At 50.1% G+C, this 23,637-nt stretch overlaps 10 protein-coding genes across 10 annotated transcripts; 5 read left to right on the top strand and 5 right to left on the bottom strand.

Annotated features, from left to right (window-relative positions):
- Window positions 1-798: 798 nt before the first annotated feature.
- Window positions 799-2,139, top strand: N7455_005516 (uncharacterized protein; the record flags this gene model as incomplete). The annotated part of the gene is made up of 1 exon (XM_040957157.2): window positions 799-2,139. The coding sequence occupies one exon, from the start codon at window positions 799-801 to the stop codon at window positions 2,137-2,139; it is 1,341 nt and encodes a 446-aa protein (XP_040812350.2).
- Window positions 2,140-2,523: 384 nt separating this feature from the next.
- Window positions 2,524-4,825, bottom strand: N7455_005515 (biotin--[acetyl-CoA-carboxylase] ligase BPL1; the record flags this gene model as incomplete). The annotated part of the gene is made up of 5 exons (XM_040957191.2): window positions 2,524-3,032; window positions 3,098-3,369; window positions 3,422-3,988; window positions 4,053-4,695; window positions 4,759-4,825. 5 exons carry the CDS (start codon window positions 4,823-4,825, stop codon window positions 2,524-2,526), a joined length of 2,058 nt encoding a protein of 685 aa, XP_040812376.2.
- Window positions 4,826-4,931: 106 nt separating this feature from the next.
- On the top strand, window positions 4,932-5,420 carry N7455_005514 (uncharacterized protein; the record flags this gene model as incomplete). Its single annotated transcript, XM_040957062.2, has 4 exons — window positions 4,932-4,990; window positions 5,042-5,073; window positions 5,123-5,187; window positions 5,352-5,420. 4 exons carry the CDS (start codon window positions 4,932-4,934, stop codon window positions 5,418-5,420), a joined length of 225 nt encoding a protein of 74 aa, XP_040812492.1.
- Window positions 5,421-5,602: 182 nt separating this feature from the next.
- N7455_005513 (putative mitochondrial genome maintenance protein Mgm101) lies at window positions 5,603-6,605 on the top strand (the record flags this gene model as incomplete). The annotated part of the gene is made up of 2 exons (XM_040957129.2): window positions 5,603-6,225; window positions 6,332-6,605. The coding sequence occupies 2 exons, from the start codon at window positions 5,603-5,605 to the stop codon at window positions 6,603-6,605; spliced, it is 897 nt and encodes a 298-aa protein (XP_040812370.1).
- Window positions 6,606-7,170: 565 nt separating this feature from the next.
- On the bottom strand, window positions 7,171-10,134 carry N7455_005512 (serine/threonine protein kinase; the record flags this gene model as incomplete). The annotated part of the gene is made up of 1 exon (XM_040957207.2): window positions 7,171-10,134. The coding sequence occupies one exon, from the start codon at window positions 10,132-10,134 to the stop codon at window positions 7,171-7,173; it is 2,964 nt and encodes a 987-aa protein (XP_040812419.2).
- Window positions 10,135-11,152: 1,018 nt separating this feature from the next.
- On the bottom strand, window positions 11,153-12,400 carry N7455_005511 (phytanoyl-CoA dioxygenase family protein; the record flags this gene model as incomplete). Its single annotated transcript, XM_040957130.2, has 1 exon — window positions 11,153-12,400. One exon carries the CDS (start codon window positions 12,398-12,400, stop codon window positions 11,153-11,155), a length of 1,248 nt encoding a protein of 415 aa, XP_040812473.2.
- A 598-nt stretch (window positions 12,401-12,998) lies between these two features.
- Window positions 12,999-15,010, bottom strand: N7455_005510 (uncharacterized protein; the record flags this gene model as incomplete). The annotated part of the gene is made up of 4 exons (XM_065605055.1): window positions 12,999-13,837; window positions 13,894-14,479; window positions 14,535-14,853; window positions 14,946-15,010. 4 exons carry the CDS (start codon window positions 15,008-15,010, stop codon window positions 12,999-13,001), a joined length of 1,809 nt encoding a protein of 602 aa, XP_065461955.1.
- A 1,579-nt stretch (window positions 15,011-16,589) lies between these two features.
- Window positions 16,590-18,293, top strand: N7455_005509 (RING-H2 finger protein; the record flags this gene model as incomplete). The annotated part of the gene is made up of 4 exons (XM_040957185.2): window positions 16,590-16,772; window positions 16,823-17,210; window positions 17,263-17,782; window positions 17,858-18,293. 4 exons carry the CDS (start codon window positions 16,590-16,592, stop codon window positions 18,291-18,293), a joined length of 1,527 nt encoding a protein of 508 aa, XP_040812441.2.
- A 1,733-nt stretch (window positions 18,294-20,026) lies between these two features.
- On the top strand, window positions 20,027-21,703 carry N7455_005508 (aspartate aminotransferase; the record flags this gene model as incomplete). Its single annotated transcript, XM_040957103.2, has 4 exons — window positions 20,027-20,260; window positions 20,320-20,451; window positions 20,537-21,379; window positions 21,468-21,703. 4 exons carry the CDS (start codon window positions 20,027-20,029, stop codon window positions 21,567-21,569), a joined length of 1,311 nt encoding a protein of 436 aa, XP_040812407.2. The 3' UTR covers window positions 21,570-21,703.
- A 406-nt stretch (window positions 21,704-22,109) lies between these two features.
- Window positions 22,110-23,434, bottom strand: N7455_005507 (uncharacterized protein; the record flags this gene model as incomplete). The annotated part of the gene is made up of 3 exons (XM_040957106.2): window positions 22,110-22,350; window positions 22,430-23,247; window positions 23,315-23,434. 3 exons carry the CDS (start codon window positions 23,432-23,434, stop codon window positions 22,110-22,112), a joined length of 1,179 nt encoding a protein of 392 aa, XP_040812367.2.
- Between the last annotated feature and the right edge of the window lie 203 nt (window positions 23,435-23,637).

Below are 23,637 nucleotides of genomic sequence, written 5' to 3'. Positions count from 1 at the left end.
CATAGCCCAACCCAACCCAACCCGCAAATGGGCAGGGCTTTAGGCCCAATTGGCGCTAAACAATGCAAACATTTTGAAAAATTAATTACTCTATGTTTGGACCCCGTTTCTAGCCCTTATATTAGGGTAATATTTTATTCTTTCAATCAATTCGGAGCTGGGTATTAGTTCAATATATATACAATGTCTAAAAACGCAAGAAAACTCGTTATTTAGATGCTTTAAATTATAGAGGTTTACTTAGAAAGTAGTATGTAATACTTCTGTCAGAGTCCTAAATATATATATCTGATATCAGAATATTAACCTTAACCTTTTTTCGCGATACCTCGACCTCCACTAGTTAGATTTTGTTTAAAAATGAAATATATACTTATATAGCTATTGCAACTCTATATAATCAGTGGAAGGCCAGAATAAAGCGATTACAAGACCAAGACCCTCTTAATGATGGGCTTTGCGGAAGTCTAAGTGGGCACCTGAGCAGATGTGGTTGTGGAACAGCCAATGAGAGCATGAACACAGCCACATATAACACCGCCTCAATATGGCTGTGCAATTGACCGAAATCGTCAAAACAACAACACAACCACAACAAAATAATATCCCTTCATCTGCCCAGCGTCCCACTGACGTGGTCCAAGTTCCAAGTGGAGAATATGTAGCCTGTAGGCTGCATCGTAGAAGCTCACCGCAGTCCATGCCGCCTAGTCCCTCTTTTTTTTGCCAATAGTTTCCTGTTCAGTAAGTTCACATTGCCCCAATCTATTTCTTTGTCTTCACCGCTTGCATTCATACATGCCTCAAATTTCAAACACTCCAGAATCTTTGCTTCCTCGCTCAGATTCTCGAAACCCAGCGACAACATGTAGAGGCATAACCGCTCAAGGCCGGCCCTGCCGCCGCTCTTTGGCATCCCCAAATCCATCGCCTGCTTCTACTCCCCGAAAGAAGGATCCTCGTCAAGAAGCTATAGATGCTGCATCTTTGTACTGCTGGCAGCACAAAGATCAAGATTCGTCAGCGAATCCACATACGACTGTCCTCACCCCGGCCAAGACGAGGACAAGCATCGATACATTAATGGATCGACTGGGTGTGCTCGAAATAAACGATGACCCAGTCTCCCCAAAGCCAAAGCCTCCCCACAAACGGCGGACAAATCAAAGTAGGCCCAGTGAAAAGCGCCGACCGAAGAAAAAGACCACTTTTTGCTGTTTCCAGATCATGGAAGACAGCGGCGAGGACGACGACAGACCGGCCTCAGTTCAACGGCCCAAACCCCCTACTAGTGGTGTTTCACCTTCAAATCCGAATCAAAAAATCAAACTGCCTGCCTCAGCCGGAAGGCCACAGCATACGCAAGTGTCACCAACTCCAGCATCCCGGCCATCTTCATTAGACACGGGGAAGCCTTCACAGTCCTTATCGTCGTGGATCCCGTCTACAGTTTCCCCGCAGACAACATCCATTCTTATCACAGAACTGGCCAAACCGATCTCTAACGCCGACGACGAAGGCTATATCTATATGTTCTGGGTGACACCCCAAACAACTACCACACAACGGAGCGCTGAATCCACAGCAACGCGAGACATAGCATCTTCCCTACTACCCCAAGCCCCACAAAGTAGCAACCACCTTCGCCCACCCACCCAGCCACGCAGCGTCAGTGAGGCAATCCGTGCAGCACAGGACCTCAATGCCCTCACCTCAAACCCAACATCAACCACGCCCGGAACGCTTAGGTTAAAGATCGGACGCACGAGCAATGTGCACCGTCGACTCGCTGAATGGAGTAAACAGTGCTCGTACGACTTGACCTTGATCCGTTATTACCCTTACACACCATCGTCATCCTCGTCATCTTCCCCTGCTAGGGTGGCGCCATCCAAAAACAGCCGGAATAGGGCCCCTTCGGCCTCTTTAGTAGCCGGAAGGAAAGTTCCGCATGTCCATCGCGTGGAACGACTCATTCACCTTGAGCTGGCGGCTTTGCGTGTGCGAGACTTAGGACAGTGTCCTGAGTGCGGGAAGGAGCACCGGGAATGGTTTGAGGTCGAAGCTGAGAAGGAGTCGTTAAGGAGAGTGGATGAGTGTATCCGACGATGGGTCTCCTGGGCCGAGTCGATGCCTTGACACTGTATCCTATACACTCACCTTGCGCACCCTTTTTGTGTACATATATAATCGCCTTCGTACACATTCGGACGGAAGACTGTGCATCTTGCGGAGAATTGTGCGGCCATATATCTATATGCCCAAATGGAGCGAATATGTATGGGATGCATGCATTTCAACTAGGCAGATTGATGCTGCGACATTGATGCCTCACACCTCAAGAGCATTGGCAAAATTCATGGCCCATGACTGCCGCTTGCCGATGACAGTAATTTTGTCTCGCTAATTCCTGTCAAATCCGCCACCAAATTAATTCTCTAAGATGTTGTTGCGTAAAATCACAAATATGAACCAGTAGTTATAGACATGGATGTTTGAACCTATTTATCTATTTTAGTTGATCTATACCTTCCGTTTCACCAGCCCACGGAAGAAGTCGAAGCTGTTACTATCACTCTGCAACTGCCACACGCGTCCGGTTGGACGATCATTCCATCCCAACTCCTCGGCCAGCAAAAGACCCCAATCACGGGTGATACCTTGAATGCGAGCGCGAGCACCGCCCTCCTCTTCTAGAGTAACAATCTGGTGCATGTGTAGCCAGTCTTCATAATACATAGCCTCGAAGCCTCGATCGAAGCCTGTGCGCAAGAAGCGGGTATACAAGCTTTCAAAGGTAGTCAGAATACGAGCCAGGAGCCTCTCGAGCGTGACAGGTGAAGCGGTAGCAGCTCCCGGCGACGCGTAGCGTGCGGCGAGAGTGGTCAATGCGGTCGTCGGAGAGGCGTTGGTGGCATTGACACCGATGCCGATGACGGATATGTACTCGTTTGACATGAAATGGGAGTTGATAAGAATACCGCAGATCTTTGTGTACCGTTTCTGTTCCGGGTCATCTGGATCTAGTGCATCTGTGGAGATAGATCATCCATCAGTAAACCACCCCTATTAATATAATAAACCACCTGAGACTTACAGATATCGTTGGGCCATTTAAGTTTGACGGGGATCTTCTCGTAGCCTTTGGCGTAGTTCTTGATTCCCCGGACTACTGCCATAGCCGATAGATACTGAAGGAACACGACCGGTGCCGACTGAATCTTGTCCATAGGGTGTCGCACCACAGTTGAAAAGATTAGAGAACCTGCTGGTGAGACCCAGACATTAGATCCGCGTCCGCGTCCGGCGATTTGTGCTGTAGCCGTAGCCGTAAATCCTTGCGGCAACTGACGAAGCAGCTTCGTGTTCCTAATACTCGTTAGAGCCGATCAATACCAGACCTATCGCCCAAAACACTTACTTTTCAAGAATTGTGTTCGTGCTAGTCACTACCTCTCCATATAAGAGATTGGAGCCAAATGTTGTGGCCTCTCCCTTAGACTCGGATTGGTATTGGCGGAGATGGGAATAGAATGCATGGTGGTTGAAGTATGGAGTGAGTTTGGAAGATGGTATATCATCGTGGAACACAAGTCGCTTGATGATTGCCTGGTAATCAACTATACCCTCGCTAGGCTCCAATGATGCCGCGGGAAGCGCTTCTTCTAGTCCACCAAGATTCCATGCTCCAGGACGTTGAATGCAGAACGTATCGTGTTCGTCCTTGAGACACTCGGTCTGACCTTCTTGGGTGAATGCAGCTCCAAGTCCCGACAGGATATCCATAGGACCGTCAGCATCGATTCCGGACACGTGCATGGACGATAGTGAAGGCACTGTTGTCGTGTCCTGCGTGACCTCGAGTCCAAGTTTGGACAAACAAGCCTTCAAGAAGTCCGTCCGCTCCTTTTCATCGGCAGCGAGAGCTGCCACCATATCCGCATATTCAGCGCCGCCCGCTTTCGGGTCCAGATTAACAGCCGCAAACCTAGTTCGTAAGTTAGTGACTCAATCAATCCTGCCAATTAGAATCATCGAAATTCAAGACATACTCAGGATGAGGCCCGGTCAAAACTGCTGCTCCGTTGCCGACTTTGCAGTATACAACAGCAGCCGCGCCCTCCCCTCCGTCGACATTCAACTTTTCAGTATAGCTCGCAAGAACCTCTACCCCTTTGCCTGCGAGCGATGCCGCATCAACGAAGACACCACCGCCATTGTAGTATGACCGGAAGGTGCTTGCCACGGTGCCGGTGTCGGTGCTTAAAGCAACCCCAGCCACTTCGACCTCCGCAGCGCGTGCCCCCGCCTCGCTATGGTAAACAAAACCCGGGAATGCCCCGCCCCGACAGATGCCCGGATAGAAAGCCAATTCGCGGTCTCCAATGACCTCCATTGTCTTATCGCCGACCTCAAACTCACAACTCTTGCATCCGTAGTAGCCACCAGCACACAGACCGAGGTACCGCCCACCATTGCGGACAAACTGCGTGATGCGCCGGTTCCCCGCACCATTGAGTGTGCGACAGTATCCCATATCCGCGCCGCCGGGCATAACCAGCATAGCGCACGTAGTCATCCATGGCTCCTTAAGGAGCATGTCGCCTGTCACAGGTATAACGGCATAGTGGTGGGCGAGCAGGCGGCGGAGGGTGTAAAGGCAGTGACGGATTGAGTCAACGGTGGTTCCATTTCCTGTTGAGAAGTCGTCGGGTCAGAAAAGGGCTGAGGCGTCAGGCCGAGGAAAGTGAAGCAGACCGGAGTAAACTAGGACATTGAGCTTTTTGCCATGGAAATTGGCGTCATTGCCCGTTGGCGTTGCCATTGTTGTTTCGTTGCAAAGGGAAATCAGCGCGATAAGATACCAGTTCTCCATCTTCCGCCGAGGCCAACCGCCTTTCTCCAACGTTCCTTATTACCATACCTCAGCCATGTCGAACAACGCGGAGAAGACAGCTGTTATTCCGGATGATGATGAGCCGGATGATTGGTGAGACCATTTTCAGTTGCATGGTCTGCGTGGTGCTAATTGCAATGGCAGGGACAAGCGGATCTTCAGCACAGGCTGTCATAGTATGTTATACTCAATTCGAGTCACAAATGCCATACTAACACATATCAGCTGAGCAGGATAAGATGAATGACTGCTACTATGCAAAGAAGGACTGGCGCGAATGCAAAAAAGAGGTGAGCTATAATATCAGCCCAAACCGAACATATATCATTCCACCTAAAGCCATTGGAGGCCCAGTTCTACAGTGATCGTCATTCCACTTCTTCAAAGACCGATGAATTGAGGAAACAACACATAGCCCCAATTACCCAGATCATACTGACTCTAATCAACACAGATGGAAGCTTTCCGCGAGTGCTGGAAGCGCCAGGGCAACGACCAGCGAACACAAACCAAAGACGCATAATGTACTCTACTCATCCATAATACCATGTTCAAATAGTCTCTTCCAATCAATCCCACTCAATATATACCCGATTATCCCAACATTGACAGAACGAAGCTATCAAATATACATCACGTGATCTCATATATTCGCCTCGTTGCAAGACCTCCCTGGTCCTTCCCCTATCAACAATACAAACCACGATGTCTGCTCCTCTCCGTATCCGGTCCTGGCGGGCGATTGAGACCCTCCAAAATGCGACACAGCTTTCGCGCTCCTCAAGAGCCCCCAATCCAAGAATCAGACAGTTCTCTAGCCCGATGACCAAAAGAGCTATCAGCTACACGACCAAGAACCAGAACAACCAACCCGCCGCCAAACCCTCACCTTCACCGTCACCCTCATCCTCAACCGCAAAGCCCAACCCCTCAGCTTCAACACCTATCCCAACAGGCGTCCCCGCATCCCGCGTCCCAGGCTCAACCCCCAGCCGCGCAACAACAGAAAACATCTCCAAAAGCGGCCTATCAGACAAACCCCTCGAGCTCGAGCGCCCAACCGAAGATAGAATCGACTGGACGCGCTCCTTCCACGGTCTATCTGCCGAGCCATTCCCCAAAGAAGCGGCCGATATCCTGCTCGCGGAGACAGAGCCTGACGAGGTCGAGATCAAGCCCGATGGAATCCTCTACCTACCGGAGATCAAATACCGACGGATTCTCAACCGCGCTTTCGGGCCTGGCGGGTGGGGTCTCGTGCCGCGGAGTGAGAGTATCGTTACGCCGAAGACGGTAACGAGGGAGTATGCTCTTGTTTGTAATGGACGGTAAGCTTTACATTTTTCCTGTCTTCTTTTACAATCTTGCAAACTTGGATACTATAGAACCAGAACAAGACAAGAAAGCACTGAGCTAACATACTTCTTTTTGCAGCCTCGTCTCCGTCGCCCGCGGCGAACAGGACTACTTCTCCCCAGACGGCATCCCCACCGCTACAGAAGGCTGTCGGTCGAATGCGCTCGTGCGCTGTTGCAAGGATCTAGGCATTGCGAGTGAACTTTGGGACCCGCGCTGGATCCGAAAGTACAAGGCCAAGTACACGCGTGAGGTATTTGTTGAGCATGTGGTTAATAAGAGGAAGACTAAGATCTGGACGCGGAAGGACGATCCTGTTGGATATCCGTGGAAGGAGAGTGGAGGTAAATAGGGTTGTTAGGAGAGTTGGATGGCGTGGCTAGGCTTTTATCTGGACACTGTCAGACTTGTATTATAGAAATCTGTATTTGATGTGTTGGATTATGGGAATATTATCTGTTTCTCTGCTCGGTATTCATTGAAGTGCTTCTATCATGGGTTTCTCTGGAAGTATTAACCAAGACCACAGATTTCTTCTGGAATATGAAGCATAACTCCCCTATCAGATAGATCTCACGTTAAATACCTTTCGGTCCCCATGTCATTTGCCTATTATCTCTATTGTTAGTGTGAGCCATCTAGATACCGTAGTCATATAGTAAACACCGCAATAGAATCGTCTTGAAAAATAAAGCAAGTAGATTTGATTTTAAACCCTCCAAAATCGGGAATAGCATAGCTTCATAGCCGCACACCACAAAGGGCGTAACTTTTTATGCGGCTCAAAAACGTGGAGAAAAGAATCTATCAACATCATACAATATGAACAACCCAAGAAGAAAGAAAAAGAAAACGTAGGTAGCCAAGAATGGGTAATCAAGAAAGGATCAGTGGCACAAAAAAAAACGAGAAAACAATCAAGTCTCATGCTCCCCATATGGAGACTTATCCTTCTTCCTCAGCGGTGCCGTATTGTAAGCCGCACCCTGCTGTGAGACCGACGGCTGGGGCGGGGAGTAGATAGACGGCGGGGAGACGGGGTCATATCGATCCGAGAGCTGGTAATTGCTGGACGCGGTCACGCCAGAGATATTAGGATTCGAATCGCGACGTTCGCGTGCCGGTGTGTTCTCAACACTGTAACCGCCGACCGGAATCTGATTGTACCCCGTGTCGTGGGAGTAGTAACCACCGTTGAAGGGGTTAGGGTCTGGTGAGCCCACCATCTGGACGGTGCTCTGGGTTTGGTCCTGGCCCGAGTGAGGACGGGGCTCGTAGCGGGCGCTGTGACGGGAGCCTGGCTTGGGGGTCTCGAGGATGGGCACTTGGCTTGAGGATGGGGTCATGCCGGCGGGAACTGGGGAAAGAGGAGCGTTTCTGGGCGCCTCGTGCTCGTTGTAGGAGACGTGACCGCCGAGCTTGCGGTGGCCGGTTGACAGGCCGCGGTTGAGGCCTTCGCTTCCGGTGTGTACGTTTAGCTGGTTGCCTTGGTTGGAGGCGTTGGTGGCAGTGCGATGGAGAGCGTTCTCGTGATTGTCGTAGTCGTCACGGCCGGCGTCGACGGTTGGGGAGCGGGCGTTGAGTAGTTCGACGATGGCGGCTTCGCGCTCGGCGTTGGTATGAGTTGAGCCGCGGTGGGTGATTGTTCCTGAACGGGCCTGGTCGTATCCTGTCGATTGGGCCGTGTTCTCGTAGTTGAGGATACCCGCGGCGGCAGCGGCGACGCCGGGGTTGGGCTTAGAAGAGTCGGCACCACCACCCTGAGTAGACTGGCGGAGACCTGCACCTGCACCGGCGCCGGTATCATCGCCCTTATCATCGCCATCGGCGGCGTCCGCAGTCTCTTCTTCGGGAAGGGCAACACCTGGACCGCGAACCTGGATCTTGCGGACGGCTAGGACCAAAGCACACAGGAACTTGGATCGTCGGGCAGCACGAATAGTCTCGTTAGACCAGTTAGACTTGTGACGGATGTCAACGCGCAGCTGGAGCTTGTCCATATCACCAACGCCATCGAGCTCGATGTCAATATCCGGCTGGAAGTCACGGTTATTCTCCTTGTCGCGAACGAAGTTCTCCATCTCCTGACGCAGCAATTGAACCTCAGCGAAGCTAGTGTCGAAGGCTACGGGGATGACAAGCTGTTCGTGCATAGCATTGGCGCGAGTAAAGTTATCAACCCAGAGACTGTTTAGAATATTGTTAGGCACCTGTGTGATGCGGGCATCGGTGACATTGCGGAAGACAGTGAAAAGAAGCGAGATACGCTCAACGACAAAAGGCTTGTCGCTGACCTCGACACGGTCGCCGATATCGAAGGGATGCTTGACGAAGAGGAAGATGCAGGAACCGAGGACTTCTTGAGCGGTAACGGAGAAGACGAAACTGAGGGAGAGCAGCGAGGTGGCACCGGCTGCAATGACAGTACCGAATCCAGTGGTCACGAAAGAAATGAAGACAAGAACACCAACCAGACCAGCGACACACATGAGCAGGTTGTCCAGTACACGGATAGCCTGGTCGACATCGTGCATGCTGTGGTTCAGGGCCTTTCTCATGCGTCCAAACTCAGTGATGGTCAGGACCATCTCGTCAAGACTGATATCACCGTTTCCGTCCCTGTCAAGTGCCATGAAGCACTCCTCGGCCTCAGCCTCGTGCTCAGCACCTAGGACCTCAACGATATCATCCATGAACAAAGACTCACGGCCCTCGACCACAAACGACATCCAAATACGACGGGCCAGGGCAGCAGCATGGCGCTTGCGCTCGAGGGCCTCAATAACCATGGTGTGTGTCGAAGTCGGGTTAAACACTTGCTTACCAGTAAGTTCCGACGCGACGTGTCCAAAAGCGGCGGTGACTTTGTCACCAACACGACCGACGTTCTTACCGACATGACGGAGCATGCGGAGGGGCATAGCGGATGACCGCTTGCCACCATTGGTGCCAGCCTGAGCAAGAATGGAGTCGAAAATGAGCGAGTCCTCCTCTTTGAATTCAGGGCAGTAGACGGGGAACATATTGCGCGAGGCCTCGAAGAGGAGAGAGACCAAGTGCACATTGCGCTTGGAGATCTGGATCTTGGTGTCGAACTGCTTGCGGTGGTAACTGATCGAGATGAGCTGTACAAGGGCCTTCTCGGCCAAGTAGATGATGCTGCAGACGAGCAGCGCAAATAAAATATTCTTAATAGTCTTCTCCCACGCCTTGACCCCCGTGTCGCTGGACGCCTGCTTACTAGGATTCAAGGTCATAACCGGCAGGAAGGTCACGAGGGAAATAATAGCCCAAATCAAAAGCGCAATGGGGGTCTCGAGGGCGCGCAGAATAAGCGCATATTTGCGGGTGCCGGAGCTGACGATACCGCACAAGAACTGGAAGAAATAAGGAATGTAACGGGCGAAGATCTTGGCCGCCCACAGGCTGACCCAGACGATCTCAATCCAAGTAAAGAACCAGTAGAGATGAACACCACCAATTTTCGCGTTCGTCGCGACGGTAGCGCCAACAATGATCGGGATCGCGATCAAAATCGCAATGGGAATAACATAAATCAAGTAACGAGTGATGAGGGAGTAATTCAGGACAGCTTGGTAGAAACGGCCCATACGGTTGATAGTACCGTCCTCGGGCGACTCAGCAGGCTTTCCAGATAATTCATTGATATCAGTATCCGTGCGACGCCTGCCGCCAGGACCCCGATGATGGTGGTGGCCAACGATAGGTGCCTTCTCGGTGGTCTGCGAGGCCCCATCCTGGGGGCTGGTATTGGTGTTCCATTTACGGGCGCCCGTTTGGCCACGGGAAGTCGTCTCCGTGAGCGGGATATCAATGGTCACATCATTGGGATTCAACATCCCATTGCCATGGCCTGGCATGTCGTGTAGTTGCTCGAATCGGTGAGCCGTGAGTCGCCTGGTGGAAAGACTAAGACTCGAACGCCCCATCGCAAGGAGCTCGGAGGGCAGACAGGGCCTTTATTGTGTCAATGCAGATCCACCCCTAAACCAATGGGTTTGATTGCGGAGGCGGCTTTCGTGTGGTGGAGACACGCGAAAAAAAATGGTCCTGTTATAGCACACCAAAGGGTGGTAGCCCTGCTGTTTTTCGCCTCCCCCTCGCCGGGTGAACCAAAAACTTCCGCAACTTTTTCCCCCTCCCGCGACAGCTGCCAGGTTATGGGTGGTATAATTGCCGGACCAGTGTGCGTTGAACTTTGGCAGTCGATCGTTCAATGTCAATGGTCAAGAAGTAGGTGGAGATGTGGATCGGCGAATTGGGTACTTTAGTGAGAGATCGATCAACCAAAAGCCGTAAATGTACATATATGTACAGTAAACGAATGACTAAATCCAAGAGAGTGTCAAGTGTAAGAGAACTAAAAGAAAGAAAGGAAAGTCTTCAAGTAGAAAACGCGAACCCATGGACATGTTTCAGCCCCGTTGGGGGGGAACAGGGCAAAAATGTGAGACCGCCTTCTTCCCCCCTGTGGAATCCTTTCCAGCCTCATCATTCGTTGTTTTTCTTCTTAGTTTGTGTCTTTATATTACCGATCGACTCTAGACTATTGGTGACCCTCTTCTCCGTTTCGCCTTACACATACGGAGTACTTCTCCCTGCAATCTACAAAGTACGTGACCTATCCTCGAACAGGATCAAGAACGCGAATTCCGACATGCAGGTCCACTACGACCCCCACACGTCGATGTGTCTGATCGTCCAATGAACAGCTCACATCAGCGGGTGGCTTTAGATCAAACACAGTCTACGGAGGATTCGGTTAGCCAACGGGGAAGGAGAACAAAAGGCTGATTCTAGATGCATCAGAACGTAATGGATGTTGTATTTAATTTATTTATGGAGCGCAGGGGGTTCAACCCCAACCCCAACCCCGATTTACGCCCTCGAGTCAACATGCATCTTCTCCAGCGCAGCAACAACCTGCTTCCTATCCCAACCACCCTCCAACCCCCGCACAACAATATCCTGTTCACTCTCCGGCGCCATACCACTCAGGGCCGGCGGTCTCTGATCCAAATTCGTAGGGAAAGGATACCCCTCGGCAACAGCCTGCACAAAAGCCCTAATCTCCCTCTGCTGCAACGAATGCGTCTCAGGATCAAGTTCTTGTCCGGCCAAAACACCCCCAGCGACGCGGAACCGCTCAACCAGTAAATCCCAAATGGCATCAACAAGGGGCACGGAATCAACCGTCTCCATAGGCTTGCCAAACGCACTACTAATCTGCAGCAAGTTTGCAACACGTCGGAAACCCCCGTTCTGAGGATCCATCTGATTGGCTCCCGCAGCATGGAACAGCGCCGGATTGAAAAACAAACCGTCTCCAAAACTCAACGGTAGCGCAACATATTTCTCCTGGAAGAGGGCGCGGAACTCAGGCTTCCGCCACGCCAGATACCCAGGCTTGTACGTCTGACTATAAGGCAGGAACCGCGTTGGTCCACTAGCGACAGGCATATCGGTATGCGCGACCGCCCCCTGCAGAGTCAGGAACTGCGACGTCAGCTGCGTCGCAGCCGGGTACCGCTTGCAAGCTACTTCTTCCTGGAAGCCGAGGTGGTAGTCGCGGTGTGCTTCCTGCGCAGCGCCGCCCGGGTGCACGGCGTTGACTTGGGCTGTCACGCGATATGCTGGACCCAGCCAGGACTCTGCGACTGCTGCTAGCCATGGGTTTGAGTAGTAGTCAATGAAGGAGGAAGGGTCTTGGAGCGCGTGTTTTGAGAAGGAGTTCCAGATGCGATCGTTTGTGCCGCCTACGGCGAAGTGGTCTCCTTTCTTGTTTTCTGATTGTGCGGCTTCGCGCGCGATAATCGCGTTGAAAGCAGCGTTCGTGGTGTTTAGGATAGTTTCATATTTTGTAGGTGCGTACATTGATCGTAGCACGTAGACGCCTGGGCCAGTGTGGAGGATATGGTGCCATTCATCTTGGAGGCGGTTGATTAGGTCTGATGTTAGGCCTGTGGATTCGAGGGCGGCGAGGTCGTAGATGGGAATGTTGGATTGGACTTCGCAGGCTAGTGGGTAGGTTTCTGGGTTTGTGGTTTGCGAGCAGATGTCTTTGAACTCGGAGAGTTGGGGGGTGGAGGGGGAGTAGAGTCGGGATGAAACTCCGTGGCCGTTCATGATTGCGTATATCGTACTTCGGAATCCAATATATGCAGAAAGTATATGTACAAAGTATATCCCAATTGATGTCTTCGGTGAACCGTTTAAATATTTTGCGGGCGGAAACCAATGTCCATCGGCTCCCCGCATTGAGATCGGATATACGGGGAATGCTAAAACATCAAGTTGCGACTCGGAAAATGGTGTCCGTTGAAAATGAGATTGTGAAAAAAAGACCCACCAAAAATTCAGAAATAATAGCAAAAGAGTTCTAGGCCTAGATGGGTATCACAGCTATCAAGCAGTATAGTACAGGTCTACCGCTACCACTGAAGCACAAAAGAAAAAAGAAGCCAAATAAACCATTCAGTCCTCCCGGACGCCAAAAGCCAACAGGAGAACGCCGAGCATAGGAAAAGCCTTGCCTTGCAAGACCAAAAAGCCCATGCATAAAATAAGTGGCATCCGTGTTGTGCCTGTTTCATAAGATCCAAATATTCCCAACCCACGCAAATCTATGCTTGAATTTCAAAAAACGTCTTTTTTAGCCAAAAGCAGGAGCAGGAAAAGAATTTCGTAAACGGTGCGTGACTGGGCACTGGGCACCCGTGGCAATTCATGCATTCATCATGACCGCTCCGAGATCCGATGTGAGGACGGATTCGGACGGCGTGGGTTGGTTGGTTTTGGATTCGCCCAGGATGAGTGTGTGTTCAGACATCGTCTCGATCAGGGCACTCGGTCTTCCGGTGACGGTGAAGAGGACCTTCATGAGCAGAGTAGGGCCCTGTCCGTTGAGACCGCCTTGAGGTTGACGTCGGGTGTGGGTGAGCAGCACACGGACCAGTTCGCGGATCGCCCCGTCAGTAGACGGATCATGGATGGCGTCTAGACCGTCGATTATAAAGACCAGCAGTGGCGGGGCGGATTGTAAAAGGGTATCTACTAGCGATAGAGCGGCTTTCCAGCTGGTGAGCGTTCCGTCTAGTTGGCGAAACCGCTCTGCGCTGAGATCCAGCACAGCGTCGCTGTCGACTACAGGAGGCAGCCAGTCGATTAATTGCCGGATTATACTGTAGGTGAGGGCAATTAAGCCTTGCTCGTGTAGATTCAGCCCTTTGGCCTCCTGGCTAGGAAGGGTGCAGAAATGAGAAACGACGGGCAATCGAGCTTGACGTGCGAAGGAGGCATAGCAGGCTGAAATTAGAGCCACCGGGTCGAGGGAGGCGGTAGGTTGAGTTCCGCCCACGGCTAGGGCCTGCGATCGCGAACTGGTGGCCCATTGCTGTAGAGATGCAACGATATTACCCTCGGCGACAACCTTGACATCGGTTTCGTAGTCGCAAATCTGATCATCACTATCAAAAAAGTCCTGGAGGTGCTTGGATGAACTTTGAATCTCGAGTCGTCCAAGACGACGCTTGGATCCCCTCGACCATTCAAAAGAGGATGTGTCTATCAAATTGCGTTAGAGGGGTGATCGAGCTGCAAAATGTGTATGACATTGTTACCTATATTTGGAGCTGGAGGCGTGGTTATGCAAACAATGCCACTGCTCTGTTCACTGACCGGCTGCAGTTGCTCGCGCACAGAACTCAATGTCTCTGCCAGCAACCGATCCCGACCCTCCCTATACCGAGTACGCTCCTCCGCGTCTTGTTGAATCTCCCAAATGAGCCGACGGGTGATGGTATTTTGTGCCGCTATCCGACGGTCCTTTCCCCGACGTCCAACTTGGCTGAGTCTAGACTCCTCCCAAAGTGCCCGAGGGCTATATGGGTCTTCCATCTCCTTGTCGACATCCATGGTTGCATGTTGCCATGGAAGGTTCCGCGCTTGCAGTTGTATATAGAGGACCAGATGATGAAATTCCGAGTACACATCCTGGCTATGCATGTTCAGCAACTGGCACGTGGACCTCCGAACATACCAGTCCATGAATTCGGTCAAAAAGAAGAATATTAGAGCGTAGGTTTTCGTAATATGGGGGACTGCGTTCGAGATTAGGCTAGGATCACTAGGAAGACCTAGAGCATCGTGAATATTTAGCAGGGCAGTAGCTAAGCCCTCCATTACCCGTGGGTAATGCGATGATGCCTGACGCGTTATGTTAGCGATGCATGGGAGACCCGTGTATAGGTGATCCACGCACCTTGATCACTGATTGGAGGACTCCGTAGAATAAGGGGGTATAAGCCATAGGGTCCGGGAGGGCAGAAAGGAGGGTCGCGTGAGTGTCGACGGTGGGAAGCAGTCGATCGCACAAGTTCATGGAGTCGCTAAAGACCCGTTGCCGGGGACGAGACATCCAGAATGTCTTGATGTTGCCGAGTAAGGTCTGCACGTCGAGTACCGTCTGTGGCCGCTCCTCCCATTGGACCTGATCCTGGGGTAGGAGGAGGCTGATGAAGCGTTTCCAAGTGTGGGCTAACTCATTGCGTTCGATATCGAGTTCGGCGATCGCGGGAATCCTGGGGAAGAATACGGGTTAGAGGGTACTTAAACAGGGTCCAGACTATTGTTGCCACGATGGATCCCGAAAATGGTCTATAGAGAGGCTTACGACGAGATTGGCTTCCCGTCAAAGCGGTGTTGCCAGGCCCGGCTCGGGATGACAGTCTCGGGCATGATGCTGCCCACGGGAGTTGATAAAGACAAAGCAAGTCCTCTCTTCACGACATGTCCCAAAAAGGAGATGCGGGTTAGAGGATGACAAAAAAAAATGGAGAAGGATGGGGAAGGAAGAATTGGACTTTGGAAGTGAAGGGCGGGTTTTGCCGCTCAGAGAGGGGGACGAAGCTAAAAATGAGAGGGAAGGAAGAGAGAGAGAGGTGTTTCTATTAATACCTTTACTCTTTTATTTTTTATTAATCCTCTCTATCTTTTTTTTTTCTGATCTTAAGGTGATCTAGAGCTGTCTTATCTGACTTTATTTCGCTTTAATTTACTATGACTCTCTTGTTTTTTTTTTCGTTCTTTTGTTTTTGTTTTTGTTTTTTCTTTTTTTTTTTTTTTTCCCACAGTGATACGGAGTAAGAAATGCACTCCGGGCCTGATGAGAGCCGAGGCCCTACCCTCTTGCCACTAGGATAAGTACATACATAATAATGTAGATAATATAACCTTGGAAAGAATATGGATAGGATTAACCTTGGAAGGTATACGATATATAGAATATAATTATAGTCTAAGTATATTATAGTTATGATTTATATCAGATACAATAAAGCGGGGACTGAACTATGAACACAACTATACTTAAAACATGTGTCTCCCCGGGTGTTCGCCTCTCCAGATTTCATTCTGGAGACTGGACATCAAAGAACTTAATAAGGTTTGGGTCTTTTTTGGTCTTTTTGGTCCATTTCGAGAGCTCACCCCCTCTTCTTTGCTTTCTTTTTTTTGTTCTGTCTCTTTCCTTTGTGGGTCAAAATGCACGGGGTGCATTGGTTTAATAGGTATCTGCGGGGGAGAGCGTTGATCGTGGAACAATAATCCTAGAGCTGAAGAAGTCTATTGAGGGTGTCAGATCAAGAATCAATATGTAAAATCAGACCGTGGGGATGATCATGTTAAATGTCTCATGTCTGGGTTGGAGGAGGCGAGGGAAAAAGAAAAAGCAAAAAAAAAAAATATGAAAAAGAGCAAGATTCCCAAGAGCCTAAGAAGTAAGACAGTGGACGGAAGTCCGGGATTTTAATAAACGGGCAAGTTGGGCGAATGGACCGAATACGAGAACGACCCTGGTGTGCATCATCGAAAGATCTACCCTTACTTAACCTATGTAGGGTAAGTCCAGCGATGACGTTCATAATGTGATGTGTGGGATCGTCAGGCAATATATGGAGTAAACCATGATCAATTAAAGTAAAAGATATTAACTATATATTATATATGAAGTAGGTATGTATCAAGTTGAAAAGGAATCCAAATCACTAAATAACTAGTTATCGATAATAGTAATGTCCAATAAATAATGCAATTTATAATACGTTTTAATACAATGAATAAATCCCATGTAAATCCCAAACTTCCCTAATCTCTCTGTCTCCTCTTATCCGCTTTGATCCCGCCCACTCCCCCCAGCCCTGTTAGGGCCGATCCTCTCCCCTCATTTTCTGGTTTTCCCGGTTTCTCTCTTTTTTATGCTCCTGTGTCTTGACTAATGTGACCCCCACATTAATTCCATTCCGCCGTCTCCCGCATAATGGGCCTGTTTCTTTTCTTTCTCTTGTTCTTCTCAGTTCAAGCAGAGGTCGTCTCGCTACCGTCAAATACTACTATCCAGATCCAATCCACTGGGTTTCGTATTGAGGGAAGCACTCTGACTGGCCAGAAGCTTGTCCCCTTAGCCGACTCGCTGATTCAATCAACCACTGCCCAACTCAAGGTGCTATACGCTCTACGCAATTGGCGGGAAGCACTGCTGACAACTACCAGTCCTTTAATGTTTCTGGCACTGCCACTCAAGTCATCCCAAGCAATTCCCTTAACTTAAAGAGCTCCCAAATCGCCTGCATATCCTGCGACCAGGACGACTACACTGGAAATATCCGAGTGGACGAGACAATTGAATACGTCACTTCTGCTCAATCTGCTGCAGCCATTCTGCTATACAGCAAAACAGCTACCGGCTGCAATTTCACTTCCGATGATCAGACCGCTGCACGGTATCCCAATATCTTCACATTCACAACCCGAGGCGGCTATTCTGCACTGCTCGGTGCTTTCAATCAATCAACAACTATCAACATCGTCTCCATGTCGTACCTCTCCGGTGTTCCTTCCGACAATGACGCCGGTGGCACGAGTGACAGTCCCAACACTGGTTCGTATCCCGACTCCTCTACGTCGTTCAATCCATTGACTTACCCTCCCAGCCATGATCATCCTGTATAGTATCACGGGTATCATCACCGCTCTGTTCCTGGGTATTATCATCACGGGTGCAGTCCGGGCTCATCGTCATCCAGAGCGATATGGTCCTCGCCGGATTGCCGGGCGAGTGCGGCAAAGCCGGGCGCGAGGTATAGCGCGAGCCATGTTAGACACTATACCGGTCGTCAAGTTTGATGACAAAAATGATGACGTGGAGGCCGCCAAAAGAAACGTCGAGATGGTGGGCGCTGAGGATCGTGAACACTCCCAGACCGATGGAAACACGGGTGTATCGACGCCCCGCGAGTCTGAAATGCCAACCCCAGACGATAACGAGCGCCCCACTCCCACAGCCCCAGAAGCCAAGACCGAGATGCCCGACGCAGGTAACTTCTCGTGCCCGATTTGCACAGATGACTTCATCAAGGGCCAGGACCTACGTGTACTACCCTGTAACCACCAATTCCACATGGAATGTATTGATCCATGGTTGATGAACGTCTCTGGCACCTGTCCCCTTTGGTATGTTCTATTTGATAATGATATTGATATCAAAACTCAACTCCCATACATAAACCAAACTAACCATAATCGCAGCCGCATCGACCTCAACCCACCCCAACCCGACAACTCAGAACAACCCGAAGAAAACACCGAACAACCCGACCACGCATCCACAGAAGGTGGACCAGTCCTAACAACAGAACAGGCCCGCCAGCAAGCCCGTGAACAAGCCCGCCACACGCATCGCCGTCTAACCAACTACCTCCATGGACCCCTCAACGCCCGACGAATGCGCGATGCTACCGTTGAGGAGCGTCTTGCCGCGCTCCGACGTGTCCGTGAAGCAAACCAAGGCGAGGCCGCGCCCGAAGAAGGATCACGCCGTGGTCTGACCACCCGACTACGCGATCGCTTCCGTATCCGAACACGCGCTCACGGTGCCGAGGCTGAGTCTTCTGCTGACGCCGAAAATGCTGCGCCTTCTCCGGCAGCTCCGGCGCCCGTCCATCTCACGCCGTCTACTGCATGATGATTTCACTTCTTCACATATCACTCCTTTACGTTTTGCATATATTTTCGATTTACGATTCAGATGATCTTAAGGTCCTCGGTAGGAGGCTATATGGCGTTTTTTTTTTCTCAAGTGGGTTATGGTTTTCTTTTCCTTGTTTATTTTATGGCTTGTTTGAATGAGCATTGGCGTTTTTTTGAATGGGGGTTGGAGGAAAAGAGAGGCTGGTTTTTCTCTCTGTGATTTTATTTGTATCTGCTGGTTTCTTCTCTGCATATACTTTTTTGTATATCATGAATTTAGGGTCACATTACATACATTTCAATTTACATACAATTGGCATATATCTTAGCAGGGATATAGGATATAGAGGTAGATGTATAATATTTTCATCACGAGGACAAGAGGTCTAGACATGGATCGATATTCATCCGCATCATCGATTCACGAGCTATCATCTCATTTGTCCTGATTGTTCTTTACCAAAATATAGTTGAAACTGTGCCAGGTCAGCAGGGAGCAGTACCATGGGTTCGGCAGCTTTATCTCGAGAACCAATATCAGATCTGATCATGTCAAGAGTATCTTCATTACGAAATCCATGCATATATGAGGCCATATTAAAACTCATATAAAACCTGATAGAGTCCCATGATACTAAGATCGCCAGGCACGAGTCATCTTCTGGCCGATTGGCTGACCTCGGATTCCAAGGTTGCATCAGTGGCTGAGATAAAATCTGGTTTAACCGGACCCGCGTCCATCATATAAACACCTGTGGACCATTTTACGTATTTGGAGTATGTGAGGGATATATTATGTACTTAAATCTCTCTTCCTCTGTAAATCATACATATTATTACGTTCACAAAGTACCATAATAATCTTGGAACACTCTAATCGGATATTCTCTCTGCCCTGTGGGGAATACAATCGGAGACCGTAACCGTTTATCCCCCTCAAATTCGTCTTTATTTCCCCGAAGTCCCGGTCCCGGGATCCTCCTGATGAGTTATTTTCGTCCCCTCACGAGTGTGGGGGAATGACACATACATGGAATTACTGTATGGAGTACGGAGTACGGAGTAGTTTGTATTACTGAGAAGAGATACATTCAATGTTTCCGGAAAGTTGTAGTACATACGGAGTAGTGTAATTTGAAAATCTAACTACTCCTTATGGACAATATATACAAACCCCTGAGCCGAGACCTATCATGCAACAAGCTTGGCCTTCCAGAAAGGTCTCCACAGTGCGTCTTTTTCCGTCGGCGCTGTATGACACACTGTTTCTAGTCGGGTGTCGCCTGTCGGAGAGGGGAAATGTGTTGGGGGATTTTCAATCTGTTTATTTTGATTTTGTATTCTGTGTCTGTGTTACTGAAATAAGATCGAACCTAATAGTTCTACTATTGTTTAGATATACATATGTGTAGATATACTAGCATGTGAACTAGAACGGGAAAGATACGGCAAGTCGTCCCTCGGTATCTTGTGCGCCGAGGATATATAGATAATATAGTTAAATAAATATAAGAGACAGAGACAAATACATCCCAAAAAATACTACAACAAAATACTTCGTACTCCGTACCTAACGATAATTCGATTACAAACGGTGTGCGCTGATTCCCCCAAGACAACCCCACCCCCTCACTCCATCCGGTGAACGCAAGCAGGAATATCCCGTTTCGGTGTCAGATTCCGGGGAAAGAAAACTTACGTTGGGGAAATTTCGGGTATAATTTCACCATGACTTCGATTCAATCTGCCAGAGATCGTCTTTCTTCCCTATCATCACACATCATGGGTTCCTCTAGTCCTTCAGTATTTACCGCGGCCACTGTGGCTGCCGCCCCCGAAGATCCTTTGTTTGGCCTTATGAAGGCCTATCGCGAAGACCCCTCCGATAAGAAGGTTGATCTGGGTATTGGTGCCTACCGCGACAACAACGCGAAGCCTTGGATTCTCCCTGTTGTCAAGAAGGTAGCTATCCGTCTCTATACTTCGATCTTTATTCAGTTATCTAACATCTACATCTATAGGCCGATGACGCCATCCACAACGATCCCACCCTCAATCACGAATACCTCTCTATCGGTGGTCTCGCAGAGTTCACCTCCGCAGCTCAGAAACTGATCGTCGGCGCAGACAGCCCTGCAATTAGTGAAAAGCGAGTACGTACCTCTACCTCCTCCCATATCCTTTCTAATAACCCCCCCCCACCCCGCCCTCAGGACCAAACTAACCCACCCCGACTAGATCTGCTCCCTGCAAACAATCTCAGGCACCGGTGCCGTCCACCTCGGCGGCCTCTTCCTCTCTAAATTCCACCCCCAAAAGCCCGAAATCTACCTCTCAAACCCAACATGGGCAAACCACAACCAAATCTTCACAAACGTCGGCCTGACCCTAGCAAAGTACCCCTACTTCTCCGTCAAGACAAAAGGCCTTGACTTCACCGGCATGATCGCAGCCCTCGAAGCCGCCCCCAAAGGCTCCGTAATCCTCCTACACGCCTGCGCACACAACCCAACAGGCGTCGATCCCACCGAAGACCAATGGAAGCAAATCGCAGAGCTAATGCGCTCCCGCTCGCACTTCCCCTTCTTCGATACCGCATACCAAGGCTTCGCATCCGGCGACCTGGTCCGCGACTCCTGGGCCATCCGCTACTTCGTCGAGCAGGGCTTCGAGCTGTGCGTCGCGCAATCTTTCGCTAAGAACTTCGGTCTTTACGGTGAGCGCACTGGCGCTTTCCACTTTGTCTCTGCTCCGGGTCCGGACGCGGCTGCTGCGTCCGCGCACATCGCTTCCCAGCTTGCTATTCTGCAGCGATCGGAGATCTCCAACCCGCCTGCTTACGGTGCGCGTATTGCTAGTCGCGTGCTGAATGATCCCGAGCTCTTTAAGGAGTGGGAGGCGGATTTGCGTACGATGAGTGGTCGCATTTTGGACATGAGACAGGGACTGCGAGACCGTCTTGAGAAGCGGGGTACGCCTGGCTCGTGGGATCATATTACTTCTCAGATTGGAATGTTTAGTTTCACCGGCTTGTCTGAGGAGCAGGTTATGACGCTGCGCTCCAAGTGGCATGTCTACATGGTATGTTTTGACTTTCTTTTTCGTTGGTTTAGTGTATTGGATATACGATGTCTGGGATTGCGCTAACTCTCTTTTTTTTTTACTACAGACGAAGAACGGCCGCATCTCAATGGCCGGCTTGAACACAAATAACATTGATTACTTCGCTGAGGCGGTTGATAGTGTTGTTCGCGAGTCTGCTAAGTTGTGATACCTACCTGATACCCCGGTCTTGCCATAGAGTGGAAACACTCGGAGAGACTTGGTCTGGCGTTCTATTTGCTTTTTGAAAGCTTTGTTTTTTTTTGGTGGAAGTTCAGAAGGACTTTCATTATTATGCAGCAATTTACCATATTTTGGGACTTCGGTCTTGATTTCGCATTTCTGAATCCTTTACTCCGTAGATAGTGGGCCTGGGTGGCATGATATATCACATGCATCACATGTAAATCATAGACTATAGCAATGTGGCATTGAACTAGTGTGGGACTAATTTCTCAATGGTTTCTGCAGTATGCCAATAGAATTGACGCCTCACTTGAGATATGATTCCCATTTCTTTGGCCAGACCGGCCGTCAATAGTAAGATGCAGCCTAACAGCTAGACAAAATAACTACGGCATCCGAATTGAGGAAGAGACTTTGAGACAATGCGCTACATTTTAACGAAATAGACATAATGGTATCTGGTATCGTATAAAAATGCTTTCCATGAAAGCATCTGAGATAAACCTGTTCAGCAGTATCGGGACTAAAAGACCAAGTCCCAAACCACAAGCCAGGTACACAACCCAACAGTCCCCCAAAAGACAGCCTGCGCTGTACTCCGTCGCTCAGTAGCACGCTTCAACTCACGATTTCCCTGTCCGACATTCGTCTGTGTCGTATCCACATCGGAGACAAGCTGGGAAATATGTTCCTCCTGCGTAGCGAGGTGAGAGACAAGGGTTTCCTGCAAAGAGGAGATCTCAAGGAGAGATTTCTCGGCGTTTCTAAAAGAAGAATATATTAGCATAATCCAACAAAACCAACCCCAACCCTAGCCACGTCAAAATGAAGGAAGAAACATACTGGACTTTCCCCAACGTATCCTCATAATGCTTAAGCATAGTATCATTCTCCTCAGCAAAAAGCTGCAACTGCTCGGGCGAAAGCTGCGCCTCGATTCGCGCCGTATCCGCCTCACTCAGAACCGCCGCATCAGGCGCCTGGAAAGTAGGATCGAAGGAACCCACACCCGCACCCCCAGCTCCAGCTCCAGCTCCAGCTCCAGCTCCAGTCCTCTCCGACACAGAAACAGACCCCTTCCGAGGCCCAGTGCCATTCCCACCAGCAGGTTTCCCCGCAGCAACCTTATAAAGCACACTCTTCTCCTTCTCCCGTACCCTTTCAATCCTCTTCTCAACCATCCGACGCTGCACACCAACAGCACACTCAAGCCCGCGCCTCAGGAACCAAAGCACGCTCTCGCGGACAGTTGCTATCGACCGCGCGCTCTCCTCTGCGCGGATCTGTTCAGCGGATTTACCCTCGTTCTCGGCGCTGGAGCTGTCTAGTGCACCGCCCCCGCCGGCCCAGCGCCAGAGGAGGGCGCCGGCGGCGGAGTGGCCATATTTCTTGTGGAGGAGGGTGGAGGATGTTTCTTGGCGGAGGGATTCTGCGGAAGAAAGGTTTGCGATTGAGGTTGCTAGGTCGCGGAGGAGGAGGGCTGTTGATGTGTCGACTGCGTCGCGTTCGGGGTCTGTGAGGTTTGTTTGGGTGTTGGCGGTTGGGGGTGCATTTTTGGGGTTGGGGATTATTGTGTTTTGGCGGCGTTGTGGTTGGGTTGTTGAGAGGTAGGCGTGGCGGATTGATTGGAGGTATTGGAGGAGGGAATGGATGTGTGAGTTCTAGGTGTACTTGTGTTAGAGGTTCTTTCTGCTTTGCTGGGGTTTGGGTATAGAGGGCGTGGCTTACAATTCGGTATGCCTCCTTTAGGAACTCGTCCGCAGTTTCTGTGCAAGGTTTTCTGGTTTGTGGGATTGATGAGCCTTGCTTTGAAAGCAGGTTATTGAGGGTTGGTGTTAGGTCGGTCATTGTGGGAGTGGCATGGTCTGATATGTGTGTAGTGTGGTTGCTATACTGTACACTTGTCGATCAACACCCAACGTCACTGCGCGGGTGGTCTATCCCGCACCCCGTGTTTGTATGTTCCTGGAGTACAGAGTACTTGGACCAGAGATGGGACAAGGAATGTCACCAACTATTTAAATTGCCTTTAGCATTTGTTTCTCTTGCCT

Source organism: Penicillium solitum (genome assembly GCF_028829755.1).
Source record: "Penicillium solitum strain IBT 25940 chromosome Unknown utg000003l_segment0_segment0, whole genome shotgun sequence".
Classification (NCBI taxonomy): domain Eukaryota; kingdom Fungi; phylum Ascomycota; class Eurotiomycetes; order Eurotiales; family Aspergillaceae; genus Penicillium; species Penicillium solitum.
Note: the sequence above shows the minus strand (reverse complement) of the source record. Positions and strands in the feature narration are given on the sequence as shown.